Genomic DNA, 14,937 nt, shown 5'->3' on the forward strand with positions numbered 1-14,937 from the left:
GGCGACACGACGACGGACACGGCAGCGCGGTTGTGCTACTCTCGGGATGGAGCGAGCTGCCGAATCTAGAGGTCTTAAGCGGTCTTTTGGCTACCGCTTCTGCCTTTGCCATCCGAATCCTCTGGCCAAGTCCCATCCCCATCCAAATCTACGATCCGCTTACACAACTATCCATCCAAACACCTGGTTTCAAAACCTGAGAGCTGATTTCAAAACCCGAGAGCTGGTTATTATCATCCTTGTAAAAGTATTAAAACAGATAAAAACTGATTTTCTTCAGGCCTAACTCAGGATCGCGTGTCTGCCTCTTTTTAAAAGCCTGTTCCATACATTGATTTCGCGCGGTGTGGGCCTCGGCCAGGCACGGCCTCGCGCACAGCCTTGCCGACCTCCAGGGCCTCGGCCAGAGCTCCCATTGAGCACATTTCTTTTCCTGCCGACAGAGGGCGGGGCGGGCGGAGGGCGCGCCGACGAGTTAATTAGGCCCGACCGGAGCGACTGGTCCATTGCCGCGATGAAACAGCGCGCACGGACACGGCGAGCAAGGTGGGGCCCGCCAGGACCAAGGCCCGCCGAGGCCCGTCAGGGCCCCCAGGTCGAGCCAACCGATGGAAGGACAGTGGCCTGGAACGGGCCTATCCACCCTCCATAGACTGCCAGGCCGCCAGGCCGCATAACCCTGGGCTGCGGTCAGCCAGTACTGCGACGCTCGCAACCTGATCACCCGCCCGGTCATCTGCCCGCCTGCTTTGGCTGCCCGCTTGGCTGCCAGCCCCGCCTGCCCGCCTTTCTGCCTCGCAGTGCCGTGGCGGATCGGCCTGGCCGCTCCGGGGCAAACACTCCAATCAATTACACGGATCATCGGCCGGACTAGTTGTCGCTCTGTCTCTGTTTCACTTGCTGATGCGCCCAGTCCGCGCCAGCCCGCTGGGCCCCGAAACGGCCAGCCCGCCAGCCCCGTCTGTCCGGCCCTTGTTTGTCCGGCTGGGTGGGCCGCGGCGCCTATTAGCGGGATGGCTGCGGCGGCACACTGGGCCTGCCTGCACAGATGGGGCCGAGCGTGTGTTTGTGTGTGTGCGTGTGCACATGTGCGCGCGAGTGCGTGCGTGCGCGCCTACACGCCAGCACACTGTGAGGCTGAGGCTGACGCCGACCCAGTGGCCCCGACGACTCCCCCGCCGAACGACCCGCGCGGCCCGCGCGTCAGCCCGAGCGCCAGCGCCCTTTTGTTGGCGGCAACAACAGCAAAACGAGCAGCAGCAGCGACGACGCGTCTCAAGAGAAAACTCGTCGCGACGTGCAATTTGCAACACGTTGCCATTCTTTTCATTTCTGCTGCCAGAGGCGCCCTCGCCGCCCTGCCGCGTGGCTTCCATTTGAATGCGAGCAGCTCAGCCGCTATTACGCGCACATGCCGGGCCAGCACGGCAAGCACGCTTAGCTCGTGCATCTCTCTCGCACACACACACACACACACTCACACTCAGACACAGTGGGAGCGCCTGGCTGCGCGGTCGCGTCGACGCATCACAACACACGTACACTCACTACACACACACACACACACACACACACACACACACACACACACACATCGCCCCCACACACACACACACTCACATCCACCCCCCCACACACACACACACGCTAAAGGACCGCAAAAACGAAAACAAAACAAGAAGCGCGGCGCGAAATTCAAACAAATGAACAACGGGCCGTAACACGGGAGAGAGGGGAGTGGAGTCACATTTGGTCACAAGCTGAAGGACGCCGAGATTTGTAATAAAAGCAAAAACTTTTTGACGGTTTGTTTGCTATCCCTTTTGTTTTTTAAAAGGTCCGTGCCGCACAGCCGCAAGTTGAGTCGCGCGGTGCGCGGCCACCTATTTACACGGGATTGCTCTGGCAGCGCGTAGCAGCGCGGCGCGAGGGACTTCGGCCATGGGATTGTGAAGGCCTGGAGGCCTGGAGGGGGAGGGGGCGTCGGAAAGGGCGAGGTTAGTTACCCGGGCCATAATGGGGCATAATGGGCCCCGTGGGGCCGAAGGTGGCTGAAGGCCGTGGAGGCCATGGAGGCCGTGGAGGCCGTGGAGGCCGTGGAGAACGTGGAGGCTAAGGAGGCCATGGAGGCCGTGGAGGCCGTGGAGGCCGTGGCGGCCGTGGAGGTCGTGAAGGCCGTGGAGGCATGGAGGCCTGGAGACGTGGAGGCCGTGGAGGCCTGGAGGCCGTGGAGGCCGTGGAGGCCGTGGCGGCCGTGGAGGTCGTGAAGGCCGTGGAGGCATGGAGGCCGTGGAGGCCGTGGAGGCCATGGAGGCCATGGAGGCCGTGGAGGCCGTGGAGGCCGTGGAGGCCGTGGAGGCCGTGGAGGCCGTGGAGGCCGTGGAGGCCGTGGAGGCCATGGAGGCCCCAATGCTGCTGCTGCATGCCCCGCTCACCTTTCGGCATCTTCGCGTCACGTCCAGGCCGTCACGGCCAACTCCGAGGTGCAAATTGCCACAGCCTACCTGCAAAAGAGAAAAAGAAGAGCAGCGCGTTAGTGGGTGCGTGTGCAAGGCCAGGCAAGGCCAGGCACGCGCAAAGTTTTCGTGTCAGCCCTCCCCCCTCCCTCCCCACACCCTGGATGAGGCCCCGTGCAGCCCCGTGCCCCCATCATTGGATGCCTTATCGAGGGCCTCGCTCGCCTGCCAGCCGAGAGGCTGATTCCGAGTGGGAGGTCTCTCTCTCGCACTCACGGCGGAGAGACAGGCGGACGAGACGTCCCGCTCGGAATCAGCCTGCAGGCCGCCCAGGCAGCCCAGGCGGGCGGCCTGGCCCCGCCGCACCGCCGCGACCAGCATTCCTGGCCGCCTTCAATTTCCTCCTTCCATTTTGCTTTGGTGACAAGCCCGCCGCCACCACCAGGACGACGAGGACGGCGACGAGGACGACGCCGAGGACGCAGCGAGACGCAAAGAAATGACGCAACCTCGCCCGACCTCGGCGGCGGCGTCTCAAACTCACTTTCCAGAGCAAAATGCACACCCTGTGGCGCACAATGGCGCTGGGGCGGCGGGGGCCTCGTCGACGCCCCTCCAGGCGGGGGGCTCCGGCTTCAGACCAACCTCCCCATTTTGGCGGTGGGCCGGAGAGGGCCGCGGCGAACACCAGCCGGAGTTCAGCCGAGGCGTCGTTCGCTTCATTTGAACTTTCGGACAAAAGAAGACGTCGGCACCTCGATGCGACCGTCGTCGGCAAGGTGGCAAAGGAAGGCCGCCCTGGAGGTGGGCAACAAGTGCACGCCGAGAGAGACGCACTCGCTGCAGGCATAACGATGCGCTGCCTCGCCGCGCACAAGCAGACCGAGCCGAGGCCGAGCCTGCCGCGCGAAGAAAGGAACCACAAGTACGTTTCCCGTAAGGGAAACCCAACGTGCGACGGTACGCAGTTGAAGTGCCCTTGCCTATGCGCGCTCTCTTCAAGTCAGTGACATCAGGCAGTCGTTAGCGGACACCGCCGCGTGTGTCTCTTCCACCTGTCGGCGTGCGTGCGCTGCCGCGCGGCGAGCCCCCTTCCGCACCGCCACATCGACGGGGCGTTGATGTATCGCGATGGCGGTAATCCTGCCAGGATAATCCACCGGAGAGGCGGCGTGCCCCGCCTGCTACACTGTGAGGCTTGGGGGTGGCGGCGCCATGGCGGCACAGAGCGGAGGACGAGGCGCGACCCGACGCCACGCCACCACACCGTCAGCGAGCGGAAACTTTCGGCGGCAAATTCACGGCGAGGTCGGCGGTGAAGTACTATTGCCGCGCAGGTCGAAGTGTTATCTTTTTCCCGCGTTTTTTTTACGGCCCCATCACGAGGGCGGCCTTATCCGCCATTGACTCTGCACTCGAAGCCTCACGCCGCGCGGCGCGCACCGCGTAGCCAGGCGTGGCCTCATCGCCATCGCGGCGAGGATGGAGTGCTGCCCCGGCGGATTTGCCGCTACAGTAGATCTCCTGGGCAAAAAGAAAAACCGTGTTTCTCGACCCCATTGTTGATCCAGCACCCGGAAGGGGCGATGTGGAGGGGGGAGGGGGCACACCGCTATAGCGCCACCACTAGGGCTGCGCTGGCGGAGGTGGAGGGGAGGGGAGAAGGAAGATCCCATCTGGATCCACAACACGTAACTACGTCGCAGCAACGTGACGTTTATAAATTCAGTGCCGCGCCAGAAGCAAGTCGGGAGAGAAATTACCCCGCGTCACCTAACGCAAACCACGCCCCCTCCGCGCGCGCGCTCCTCCCCGCCAACGAGTACCGGGGCGCGGTGCGGCGCGGTGCCGCGCAGTGTGCCGCACGACCGCACCGCCGCCGCGGACCGCCACCCTCGCCAGGCACAGCTGCGCCTGCTTCATCTTCTCCCCGCGTTCCCCCGACTTTCTTCTGCGCCAACTCGTTCAGTTTACCGAAATGAAATCTCGACTTTGTTACTGCGCTGCCGCCGGTTTATTGCAGGCCAAAGGATTCCCCGAGCGCGAGGGCTGCCCACTTGAGGACCTGCACCTGGTGAAGAAACGTAAGCCGAGCTACACTGCACAGTGGGCCAGAAGACCGGTGGAGGCGGCCAAAATTCTAGTCGCGTTTTAAGCTACAGAGTCGCTAAACGGAACTCGAACCGAACGTGTGACCCCACCAATGGATTGCTCTCCGAACGAGGAATCCATAGGTGGGGGTCACACGTTCGGTTCGAGTCCCGTTTAGCGACTCTGTAGCTCAAAACGCGTCGAGAATTTTGGCCGCCTCCGCCGGTCTTCTGGCCCACTGTGCAGTGGCTGAGGAAGGCAACCTGCGGAAGGCAATGCATCGTTTGCCTGCGCCATCATTCCTCTGCCCCCACATGCAGGCTAGCCTCGCGCCGGGGTGAGGGTCGACGGGCAACTCGCGCCGGGTAGCACTACGTCACGGCGACGCGACGCCCGAGGCGACCGGGGCGGCGCGCTCCGTGTCGCAAGCGTCGCGAGTCGAGAGAGAAAGAGAGAGGGTTCTTCCTTCCCTCTCCCTCACACACGTGCGACGGCCCCGTTATTATGCACACAAACTTGCCCGCCTTTTCCACCCCGCTGCGCGCTGGCGCGCCACTGCAGCCCCGTCCGTCGGCTGCAGCTGGCCGTGCCGGCCGTGCCCCGGCCGGAGAGGGTCGGGAGGGAACTCCCATTCGACGCGTCAATCCGACGCGCGCCGCCGCCGCTCCGCTTCTTATCGCCGTTATTTTCCCTATTTTTGGAGCAAACATTATCTTTGGCCGCTTGCATAATAAAACGGGGCGCGCGCAAACACGGGGAGCGAGCGAGACAGCGAGAGAAGCCCGGCCAGGCCAGAGCCAGGCCAGCCCGCGCGGGCAGCACGCCGATGCAAGAAAAGAGCGCGCAGTGCGCAGCGCGCGGGGCCGGCGGGAGTCGGGAGTCCGACCCGCGGGGCCCGGCCGGGCACGCCAGCAGGGGGTTTTGATTCGGCTGGTGGCGGCGGGGCGCGGCAACAGAATGGGGATTACGTGGCTTTGGCGGGGGAGTGCGAGAGAGAGAGAGAGAGAGAGAGAGAGAGAGAGAGAGAGAGAGAGAGAGAGAGAGAGAGAGAGAGAGAGAGAGAGAGAGAGAGAGAGACGAGCCGCACCACCGTAAAGTTCACGAAGAGCCGCGACAGGCCCGCCGAGCCTTCTTATCGCGAATCGAAACAAAGTCAAACCGGCGCGGCGTGGCGGCCTGGCGGCGTCGGTCCCCGGAGATCGGGCGGAGAGCCGCGCGTCTGTCTTCATCGCCCGCCTGGCTGACGCTGCGCGACGCTGCGCCACAGAGGCTGCATGAAATGAGCCCCGTTCTTTGGAGAGGCAGGGAGAGAAAGAAGGAAAGGGAGAAGCAAACTGCAGCCGTTTGCATGCAGTGACGGCCGTGCTGGGCTTGGCGCAGCTTGGCACCGTCACACCATTGTCAGTGCAGGTGCAGACAAAGCGTCCCGCCGCCCCCCGCCGCCCCACGCCGCCCCGGGCCGGCCGGACGTGACGGGAAGGTGCAAAACGCGGCGACGGGGACGCAGGGGAACGCCGAACCGGAAGCGAAGACGACCGGAAGAGAGGACGACGGACGCGAAAAAAAGGGGAGGCGATTACGGACGGAGGGAGAGAGACGGCGAGAGTGAGGGAGTAACAGGTGGGCAACGCCATATGCAGTGCAGGTGCAGCGAGACGCGAAAGAAATCGGCAGCGACGACGTCGCACGACGTGCGGAGCCCAGAGTGCGACGTGCCTCCGTGTTACGGTGTACCGTCCTATCTTGAGCAACAATGCACGCGGCCGGAGTCCAGGCGCTCCGGGCCCTTGCCGGGCCCCCCGGACACACAGCAGGCTGCCAGGCAGGAGGGCCGAACATAAGGGCCTTGAGATGTCCGGCTGAGATACACGGGCGACCCCCAATGCAACACACACACGCACACACACCCACACTCACCACCGCCCCCAACATCCGGGCCGCACACCAACGCACACACACCGACGCACACACCGTGACCATCGCCATCAATTTTCATGAGGACCAAGGTCAAATTGCTGACTCTGTGTGTGTGTGTGTGTGTGTGTGTGTGTGTGCGCGCGGATGCGGCGACTGCCTGAACAAAGCGTCATCAGGAAAAGCATAATAATTTATAGGGCCCCAGGGCGAGTGGCTTTGGTTAATAGACCGCGGAAGGTGCAGGGGGTGGGGGTGAAAAAAAGGGAATAGCACCACCGGATTGCGCCGCGCGGGATTCGAACCCGCAACCGCGGAAACGCCCCCTAAATCCCCCCCCCCCCTCCCCGCTCGGAGGAAATCAAAACGACACGGCTCCTGATTCCTCCTGGGTGCGCCGAAACCGCTGCTGCTGGTCCGCGCCCCGCTGCGCGCTTTGTCACTCGTTTATTTCTTGCCCGGACTCGAACCCGCGACCGCGACCGCCCGACCGACCGACCGCGCGGACGCCGTAAACGGTGCGGGGAAAAGGGGGCAAAACGGAGAGCGAAGTGCACCGCGATTTAGGGCGGCGTCATTCAGCGCTGCCGTGGCCTGCCGTGGTCATGGTCCACCGTGCGTCCGCCATTGTGGAGACATAAATAAATCAATTCCCGCTCTCGCCGCTCTCGCCGCCCGACTGCCCGGTCGCGACGCCACCGCCATGCTGGAGTGCCGCCAACACGCAGAACGGCCAGGATGGCGACGGCCAGGACGGCGACGGCCAGGACGGCCAGGATGACGACGGCCAGGACAGCCAGGATGACGACGGCCAGACGGCCAGGATGGCGACGGCCAGGACGGCTAGGATGGCAACGGCCAGGACGGCCAGGACGGCGACGGCCAGGACGGCTAGGATGGCAACGGCCAGGACGGCCAGGATGGCGACGGCCAGGATGGCAACGGCCAGGATGGCGACGGCCAGGATGGCAACGGCCAGGATGGCGACGGCCAGGATGGCAACGGCCAGGATGGCGACGGCCAGGACGGGCAGGATGGCGACGGCCAGGAGGACGGCCAGGATGGCGACGGCCAGGACGGCCAGGATGGCGACGGGCAGGATGGCGACGGCCAGGATGGCGACGGGCAGGATGGCTGCCAGGACGGCGACGGCCACGGTGGCGCTGCAGCAGCCCAGCCAGCAGCCACAGCATGGGCAGCCAGCGCAGCCACAGGCCGGCCGTGGCAATCATGGGGCGGAGCGGGTCGGAACAGCAAACCGATACGGCAGTAAACATCGGTGCAGCTATCGGCCATCTTGGGCGGCCCCAGCACCGCGCCGAGCCCAGAGCGCTCCGTCCCGGCCAGCGCCAGCCGGTGCGGCGGCGACCCCCACGCGTCCGCCGCCGCGCCACGCCCCGCGTCTCGGCCGTTCCGGTTTAGCACCGATCCAATGCAGAGATGGAGGGAAGAGTGAAAGCGGAAACACTCTGCTCTGGAACGACCCGCGGTGTGGGCAGGGCGGCGTGGCGGGGCGGGGCGGCGTGGCGGGGCGGCGTGGCGGGGCGGCGTGGCGGGGTGGTGTGGCGGGGCGGTGTGGCGGGGCGGCGTGGCGGGGCGGCGGGGCGGGGCGGCGTGGCGGGGCGGCGTGGCGGGGCGGGGCGGCGTGGCGGGGCGGCGTGGCGGGGCGGCGGGGCGTGGCGGGGCGGCGTGGCGGGGCGGCGTGGCGGGGCGGCGTGGCGGGGCGGCGTGGCGGGGCGGCGTGGCGGGGCGGCGTGGCTGGGCGTCACGGGTCCAGGCCGCGCTCGCCGCTCGCCCCGCCACGGTGGCGACGGTGCCAACAGAGAGCCAATACTCCCCGAGTGCCAATAGCGCGCTAACGGGCTAACGGCGCTGTGCAGCACTTTCCGTTCAATGTCGCCACGCTGCGCGCGCTGCGCCGAGACACGCCAGACGGCCAGCAGCGCCAGCAGCGCGGAGAGTGGCGCCGGAGAGGGGACGTTAAAGGTCAAGGGAATGGGGCGACAGGCAGACCGACGGACAGGCAGACGGACAGGCAGACGGACAGGCAGGCGAACAGGGGACAGCACGGTGGGCGGTGGTGGGCCCCCAAGCCGCCTGAGACTAAGATAAAAGTTCCAGTCCAGGAGAAAAAGTAAGAGCACGGCAGGATGCGGCGGCTGTGCTGCTTTGGCGACCCCACTCGGCTCGGCTCGGCTCGCACCGCCCTCCCCTCCCTCACCTCCGGCGTGCCCTGGCGTCGGGCGGCCGCCGGCCCGGGGATTAAAGGGCTGCCCCAGTCATTCAAAGTGGACCGGCAATTTAATGAGTGACGCGTAACAGGGAGATAATCCGAAGGACGAGCTCGAAGAAGGACGCGCGGGGCGGGGCGGGGCGGCGCGGTGCGGGGCCGGAACAGCGCAAACTTGAGTCATCAGGACTGAAAGCTGCGCCGATGGCGACCGACGCGGCCACGCGGCCGACGTGACAAGGATGATGGAGGAGGCCCGACCGGGTCCGACCGGCCCGCGGTAAATACTTCATCACGGTGCTCGCCTGCACTGGCTAGTCGGCCTGGTGTTAGCCAGGCGCTGTGATCGGCACCAACAGTTCAGCTGGCTCCAGGTCCGCCCGATCGGTCGTTAGAGAGCCGCGACCGGGTGGAGAGTAGGGGAAGGGGCACGGCTGTGATTGGCCGAGAGCCGGGCCAATGACAAAGCGCAGCGCGCTCCCCAGGCAGGCCAAGGCAGGCGGGCGGAGAAGAAGACACACAAACAGACTTCTTGGCCTGTTTCTCTTCTCCCAGTTCCGTGCATACGTCTCTCTCAGCCATCAACATGGAGTTGACATACACCCAGCAGGTGAGTCTCCCTGATCGATCGGCTCCTCCTCGCCCAACCCACACACACACAACATTCGGCAACACACACAAACACACCCCCCCCCCCCGCGCGCACACACACACACACACACACACACCTACACGCACGCACACACACACACACACACACACAGAGGCACACACACATAGGCACACACACATACACACATATACACATACACACTCACACACACATATATATATATATATGCACGGGCCGAGGAAGCAGGGACTCGGGCCTGCTGCGGCCGAAAAACTCCCTCAATAACTCAAACACGGCGGAACAACACGCGGGCGACTTTTCCCGTTTTCTCCGTTTTCTTTGCCTCCTTTCGAGGGAAGGAGGGTCCGCGCGCCGCGCGGCGAACTTCGTTATACATACATTACGGGCAGCAGGAGGAGAAGAAGGAGAAGGAGAACGAGGAGCGAAAGTCCGAAGGCCCGCCCATTTTTTCCAAAAGCATTTCCCCCACGACTGTTTGGTTTTAATATGTTCCATTCCCCAAATAAATTTTCATACCAATTTCACTTTTAAAAAATCAAGCAACGTGGGGTCTCTGCGCCGAGCAAGGTGATCAAGGTGATCATAGAGGCGCGTCATTTATCATAGACATTGGTCGACGTTTGCCACTGAATAATGTCTCTAGTCTGTATTGACCTTACAGGACAAACTTGAAGTAGCTGTTGCAGTCCCGGAACAACCGAGCAATGCTTTAGCATTGCAGTTTTTTCCAGTTAAGAGAAGGAATTCGCACAGCAATAATCAAATATTGAGGAAGGAAAGTAAAGAAATGGCACCGTCGATGCGGCATGGCGACTGGCGCGCCACCGCTGCGGGCTGCGCGGCCTGACAACCCGAAAAGCCATCTTCTCCTCCTCGGCGCGCTCGGGTTCGGGCTCCTCGCCCGTGAGCCCGCCCCACCTGCCTGCCAGTCTGCTGCCTCTCAAAGTCACCGCGCCCCGCCCGCCCCGCCCCGCCTGGCCGCCGGAGCCGTTTCAATCGCACTAAAACGCCCGCGCCGCCAAAACGCAGCCAGCCTGTGTTTATCTTCGTGTTCGGGAATGTTTCCAGTTGCCCGAGAATTTTGAAGAGAAATAATTCGGTTGAAACCTTTGTTCGAGCAGCAGCTGGTATGGGACTGCTTTCATTAGCGACTATGCTCATAACAATAGTGGTGGTCAGACTAAAGGCTTGAGTTTCACTGTAAAGGCCATTTTCGGACATTTCTACCACCAGAAAACACTTTGTCTTGGCTACCGTCTTTCCATACAAAACACCGAAACCCCATACTATGAAAAAATTGTTTGTCACTTGATCACAATTAATTTCCATGCTAATTTTCCATGCAACAATGACGTGAATAACGAGTGGTGACTATATATATTTAATTTGTCTTCATGTCTGTCCGATTTTTGTTGAAACTGCTTTTTAAATGACTTCATGATTTCGCCATAACCGACAACCATTTTCCACGGTGCGGGTGGGCGGGGAGAGGGCCTCCTCGGCGGGGAGAAAGAACAAGTATCGGAAAACGGCATCCACTAGTGGCCCTACAGGCCCTACAGACGCCCCTCCACGGAAATGCCTTTAAAGCGCGCTTCAAACTCGCCTCCAAGAGACGTCCAGGGCGCGCCACGGCGTCCAGGCTCACGAGGGCCACCAGCCCGAGCCACAAGAGCCACAACCTGCAAACTGCAACCGCCGCATAAACTGAGAGACTCCTCCTGTTGGGCTGCCCGCCCGGCCCGGCCCGGCGGCTCGGCTCGCCCCGGGGAGAGGCAGCAGGCAGCCGGCAAAGTAAAATGTGTCGAGTAGGTCGGGGCTGGTCGGGGCGGCGGGGGCTCGCAGGTCTACTCCACTGCTGCGGTTCAAAGAGGGGCGAGAGCGAAACGGGACGGGCCCGTCCGCCTGGCGTCCGCCTCGTCCGCACCGTGTTCCACGCCAAATAGACGCCCCGCTGCTTTCCGAATCCCCGCGCCGCCCCGCGCCGCTTTAGACGTGAGCCCCCTCCACGTCGCCGCTCTCTGTGCCCTGTGCTTCTCGACGCACGCCTGCCCCCGGGGCCCCGGGGCCGGCCTCGCGTATGATGTATTGTTCATTGTTCCCGGTATTCCGTATTCCGGCGAGTACGCCCCGCTGACCTGCCGACCTGCCGCACACCTGGCTTGAGTCCACGCCGAGGCCACGCCGTGGCGCAGGTGGTACCGCGGCAGCGTTCGGAGGCCAGGGACGCGGGTTCGAATCCCGGCGGACCGGACTGGCGTCCCGCAAACTGTGAAGAAACACGAAAGATTTCGTCTCCGTTTAGCACACAAGTCACACCGGCTCCCCGCAACTTGAGGCGGGACGGCCGCCTCCAAGTTTGTCCACCGGGACCGGGGATAGAACCGGGATAGGCGGATAGAGATTGGCCGGGGCCTCGGCCAGGCCGCCCGGTGGGGATAGGGACGGATAGGGATAGGGCACCGTGTAATCGGTCACTAATCCCCCCACCCTTTTCCCGCAACGCGCTGCGCGCCACGGGGACCGCGACCACCGCCGCCACCGCGGCCTGGTTCGCGGCCAGTGGCCAGCCCGGCCAGCCCGGTCAGTCCGGTGGGCCAAATTTATCGCTCTCCGGAGCGTCATAGCTGTCAAGAGGGGCAGCGACGCGGCGACGCGATGTAATGACGAATCCACACACACACACACACACACACACACACACACACACACACACGCAACACACACCAACACAAAGCACACACTCCGGCCGCGATTCAGGGTTGTGTGTGTGTTTTTGTGTGAGTGTGGGGGTGTGTGTGGGCTGGGCAAAAGGAGCCTCCAGGGTTTGGCATTGAATCTATCATGAGGATCGAGGCGGCTGGAGGCGGCTGGAGGCGGCCCAGGCCCAGGACGACGGCGAGGCGCGCCCCCCGCCCGAGCTGTCCCAGCGCAGCCACGGCGCGGCGCCCTCCCCAGCCAGCGGCCGTGCGCCGCGCACCGCGTTTGCCAAACACACTGAGACTTTAAACGGGCGGCCCGGCCCGGCCCGCTCGGCCGCGCTCCGCCGCCCGCACCGCTTTCAAAATGAAGCCATCGGCCCGGCCCGCGCCCCGGCCGCAACAGGCGGTCGGTCCGGGCCTTGGTCCGGGCAAGGCCGTCGCTCCAGAAGTCAAACAAGTCCCCGCGCGCGATCGGCGGCCGGCATCGACCGGGACGTCGTGGCCGTCGTGGCCGTCGTGGCCGTCGTGGCCGTCGTGGACGTCGTGGCCGTCGTGGACGTCGTGGACGTCGTGGACGTCGTGGCCGTCGTGGACGTCGTGGCCGTCGTGGCCGCGGAGGCCGTCGTGGCCTCGCTACGCCGACCCGGGGCAATTAATGTGCCGGATTGTCCGGGCCAAAATCGATGCGGCCGTCGCCGTCGGGCACACTATCGGGTAGAGCCGGCCGAAAGGAGCCGCGCGTCAACTCGAACCTGTTCCCCGTATTATTGATGCGCTTGCGCGTGGCGCGGCGTGGCGCGGCAAGCCAGCGAGGGCTAAATATTGCACGACGCCGTACCCCATCGATGCGACCACCACAGTCGCCGTGGACTCGGTTCTTTCCGCGAGCCGCGAGGCGAAGCGCCTGAGAGGTAGGCAGCACGAACGCACTGGTGCGTGCGAGGAGGACGGTTGCCTACCCTGGCAGGCAGCCCAGCGCGCCTGCGCGGTAGGCAGCACGAACGCACGCGTGCGTGCGAGGAGGACGGTTGCCTACCCTGGCAGGCGGCCCAGCGCGCCTGCGCGGTAGGCAGACGAACGCAGGTGCGTGCGAACGGACGGTTGCCTACCCTGGCAGGCAGCCCAGCGCGCCTGCGCGGTAGGCAGCACGAACGCACTCGTGCGTGCGAGGAGGACGGTTGCCTACCCTGCCAGGCGGCCCAGCGCGCCTGCGCGGTAGGCAGCACGAACGCACTGGTGCGTGCGAAACGGACGGTTGCCTACCCTGGCAGGCAGCCCAGCGCGCCTGCGCGGTAGGCAGCACGAACGCACGCGTGCGTGCGAGGAGGACGGTTGCCTACCCTGGCAGGCGGCCCAGCGCGCCTGCGCGGTAGGCTGCACGAACGCACTGGTGCGTGCGAGGAGGACGGTTGCCTACCCTGCAGGCGGGCGGCCTCCACGCCGCGGCTGCCGCTGCCAGGTCGGCCGGCTTGACTTCGCCCTTTCTGAAAAGTTAAAGGGACTCGCAGAGCGCAGGGCGGTGCACGGCTCTGGCTCGGCCCCGGCAGCGCGGCCCCGACTTGCGCGGCCTCGGCTTGCGCGGCTGCACGGCCCCGAGTCCCGCCGCGCTTACCACCCCTGAGCACGTTTTCTATAAACCCCCGGAGATAAGCCTTTCTCCTGTGCTTCCTGCCGCCCGATCCTATTGCGTATTCATGGAAGAGAGCACGCCGACGATGCAGACGACGGCGACGACGCAGACGACGCAGACGTAGGTGGTGGCGCACTTGACGAGAATCCGGCGGGCACGGCAGCAAGGCAGCAAAGCGTCTACACCCGCCAAATTATCGTCCCAATCTCGGCCCTCTTGGCGGCTCGGCGCTTCTGCCGGGCGCCACCCTGCCGCGGCGCCCCGCCAGGCCGCCACAACGGCCCTCTGGCCCTGGTCCCGAGCCACTGTGGTTTTCGTCGCCCCGTCTCGCTCGCACGCACAGGGCGTCGCGCACCGGTGCGAGGGAGACGGAGCGGCGGGCCGCCTCTGCAGAGGGCCGCTCATAACGCAGCGCAGTAAAGGCTGCTCTGCTTGACCTTGCCGCGCGACGACGCCTGCGTAAGCAAGCAGTGCATGCCTGCGTGTGTACGCGGGTGGTTGTGAGTGTGCGCGCGTGTGTGTGTATAACAAAAACGAGTTGCCAACAAACGGGTCCAGAATAACGATCTCCGAACTCCGGTCCTATATTCGGGTCATAACGCACTTCAAGGGCACGCGGGGCAAGGGGCGTGGGGCGGGCACTCTTCTCGCGCGACCCCCACCCCAGCATATCCTGCTCCCCATCTCTCTTTCTCTCTCTCCCTCCCCCTCACACACTCACTTCTCACCCCTCCCCCTTCCCCCTCCCCCGCGCTGACAGGAATGCCGCCTTCTTGCTCACGCCGGCCATTTATTAGGACCCATCGAGTGGTGCCTGCCTGGCTGCCTGCCTGGCTGCCTGGCTGGCTGCCTGCCTGCCTGCCTGGCTGCGAGAAGCACGGCCTCGTGCAAGGGCTCGGGGCTGCGCCGACCGGGCGTGATGAAGTAGGCGGCCATAAAAACACTTTCAACGTGTAGTCGCACGTCCGGAACGGCACCACGGAAAATGACGCCGCAAATTGGGCTTGTGGGGCCAGGGGGTGAGCACAACACACACACGAACACACACACACAAGGACGACGACGAGCGCGTTCGCAAAGTTCGGCAATGCCAAGCAAGTTTGCATCGCCGCCCGGCTGCGCAATTTGGCAAAAACATGGCCGTATCCCCCTTAGGACCGGGCCGGGCCGGGCAGGACCGGGGCCCCCGGCGGACTATAGGCCCGGGAATACACCTGGGGATCTGGCAAGGGGCCGGGCCGGGCCGGGCCGGGCGGGGCGGCTGGCCGCTCCACCTGGAG

At 64.4% G+C, this 14,937-nt stretch overlaps 1 protein-coding gene across 4 annotated transcripts in view; it reads right to left on the reverse strand.

Moving 5' to 3' along the window:
* The window catches only part of LOC117640934 (Kv channel-interacting protein 4-like), a 113,973-nt gene that overhangs the window by 34,101 nt on the left and 64,935 nt on the right, over positions 1-14,937 (reverse strand). For 2 of the 4 annotated variants that reach the window (XM_034377966.1, XM_034377965.1), the window contains exon 2: positions 2,436-2,504. The exons of the other annotated variants lie outside the window; for them this stretch is intronic. In XM_034377966.1, the coding sequence (XP_034233857.1) occupies positions 2,436-2,445 (10 nt within the window). In that variant the 5' untranslated portion in view covers positions 2,446-2,504. The remainder of the gene's footprint in view (positions 1-2,435; positions 2,505-14,937) is intronic. 4 annotated transcript variants of the gene reach the window in all.

The sequence above is a fragment of the Thrips palmi genome, unplaced genomic scaffold, assembly GCF_012932325.1.
Source record: "Thrips palmi isolate BJ-2018 unplaced genomic scaffold, TpBJ-2018v1 HiC_scaffold_15, whole genome shotgun sequence".
NCBI classification, from domain to species: Eukaryota; Metazoa; Arthropoda; class Insecta; order Thysanoptera; family Thripidae; genus Thrips; species Thrips palmi.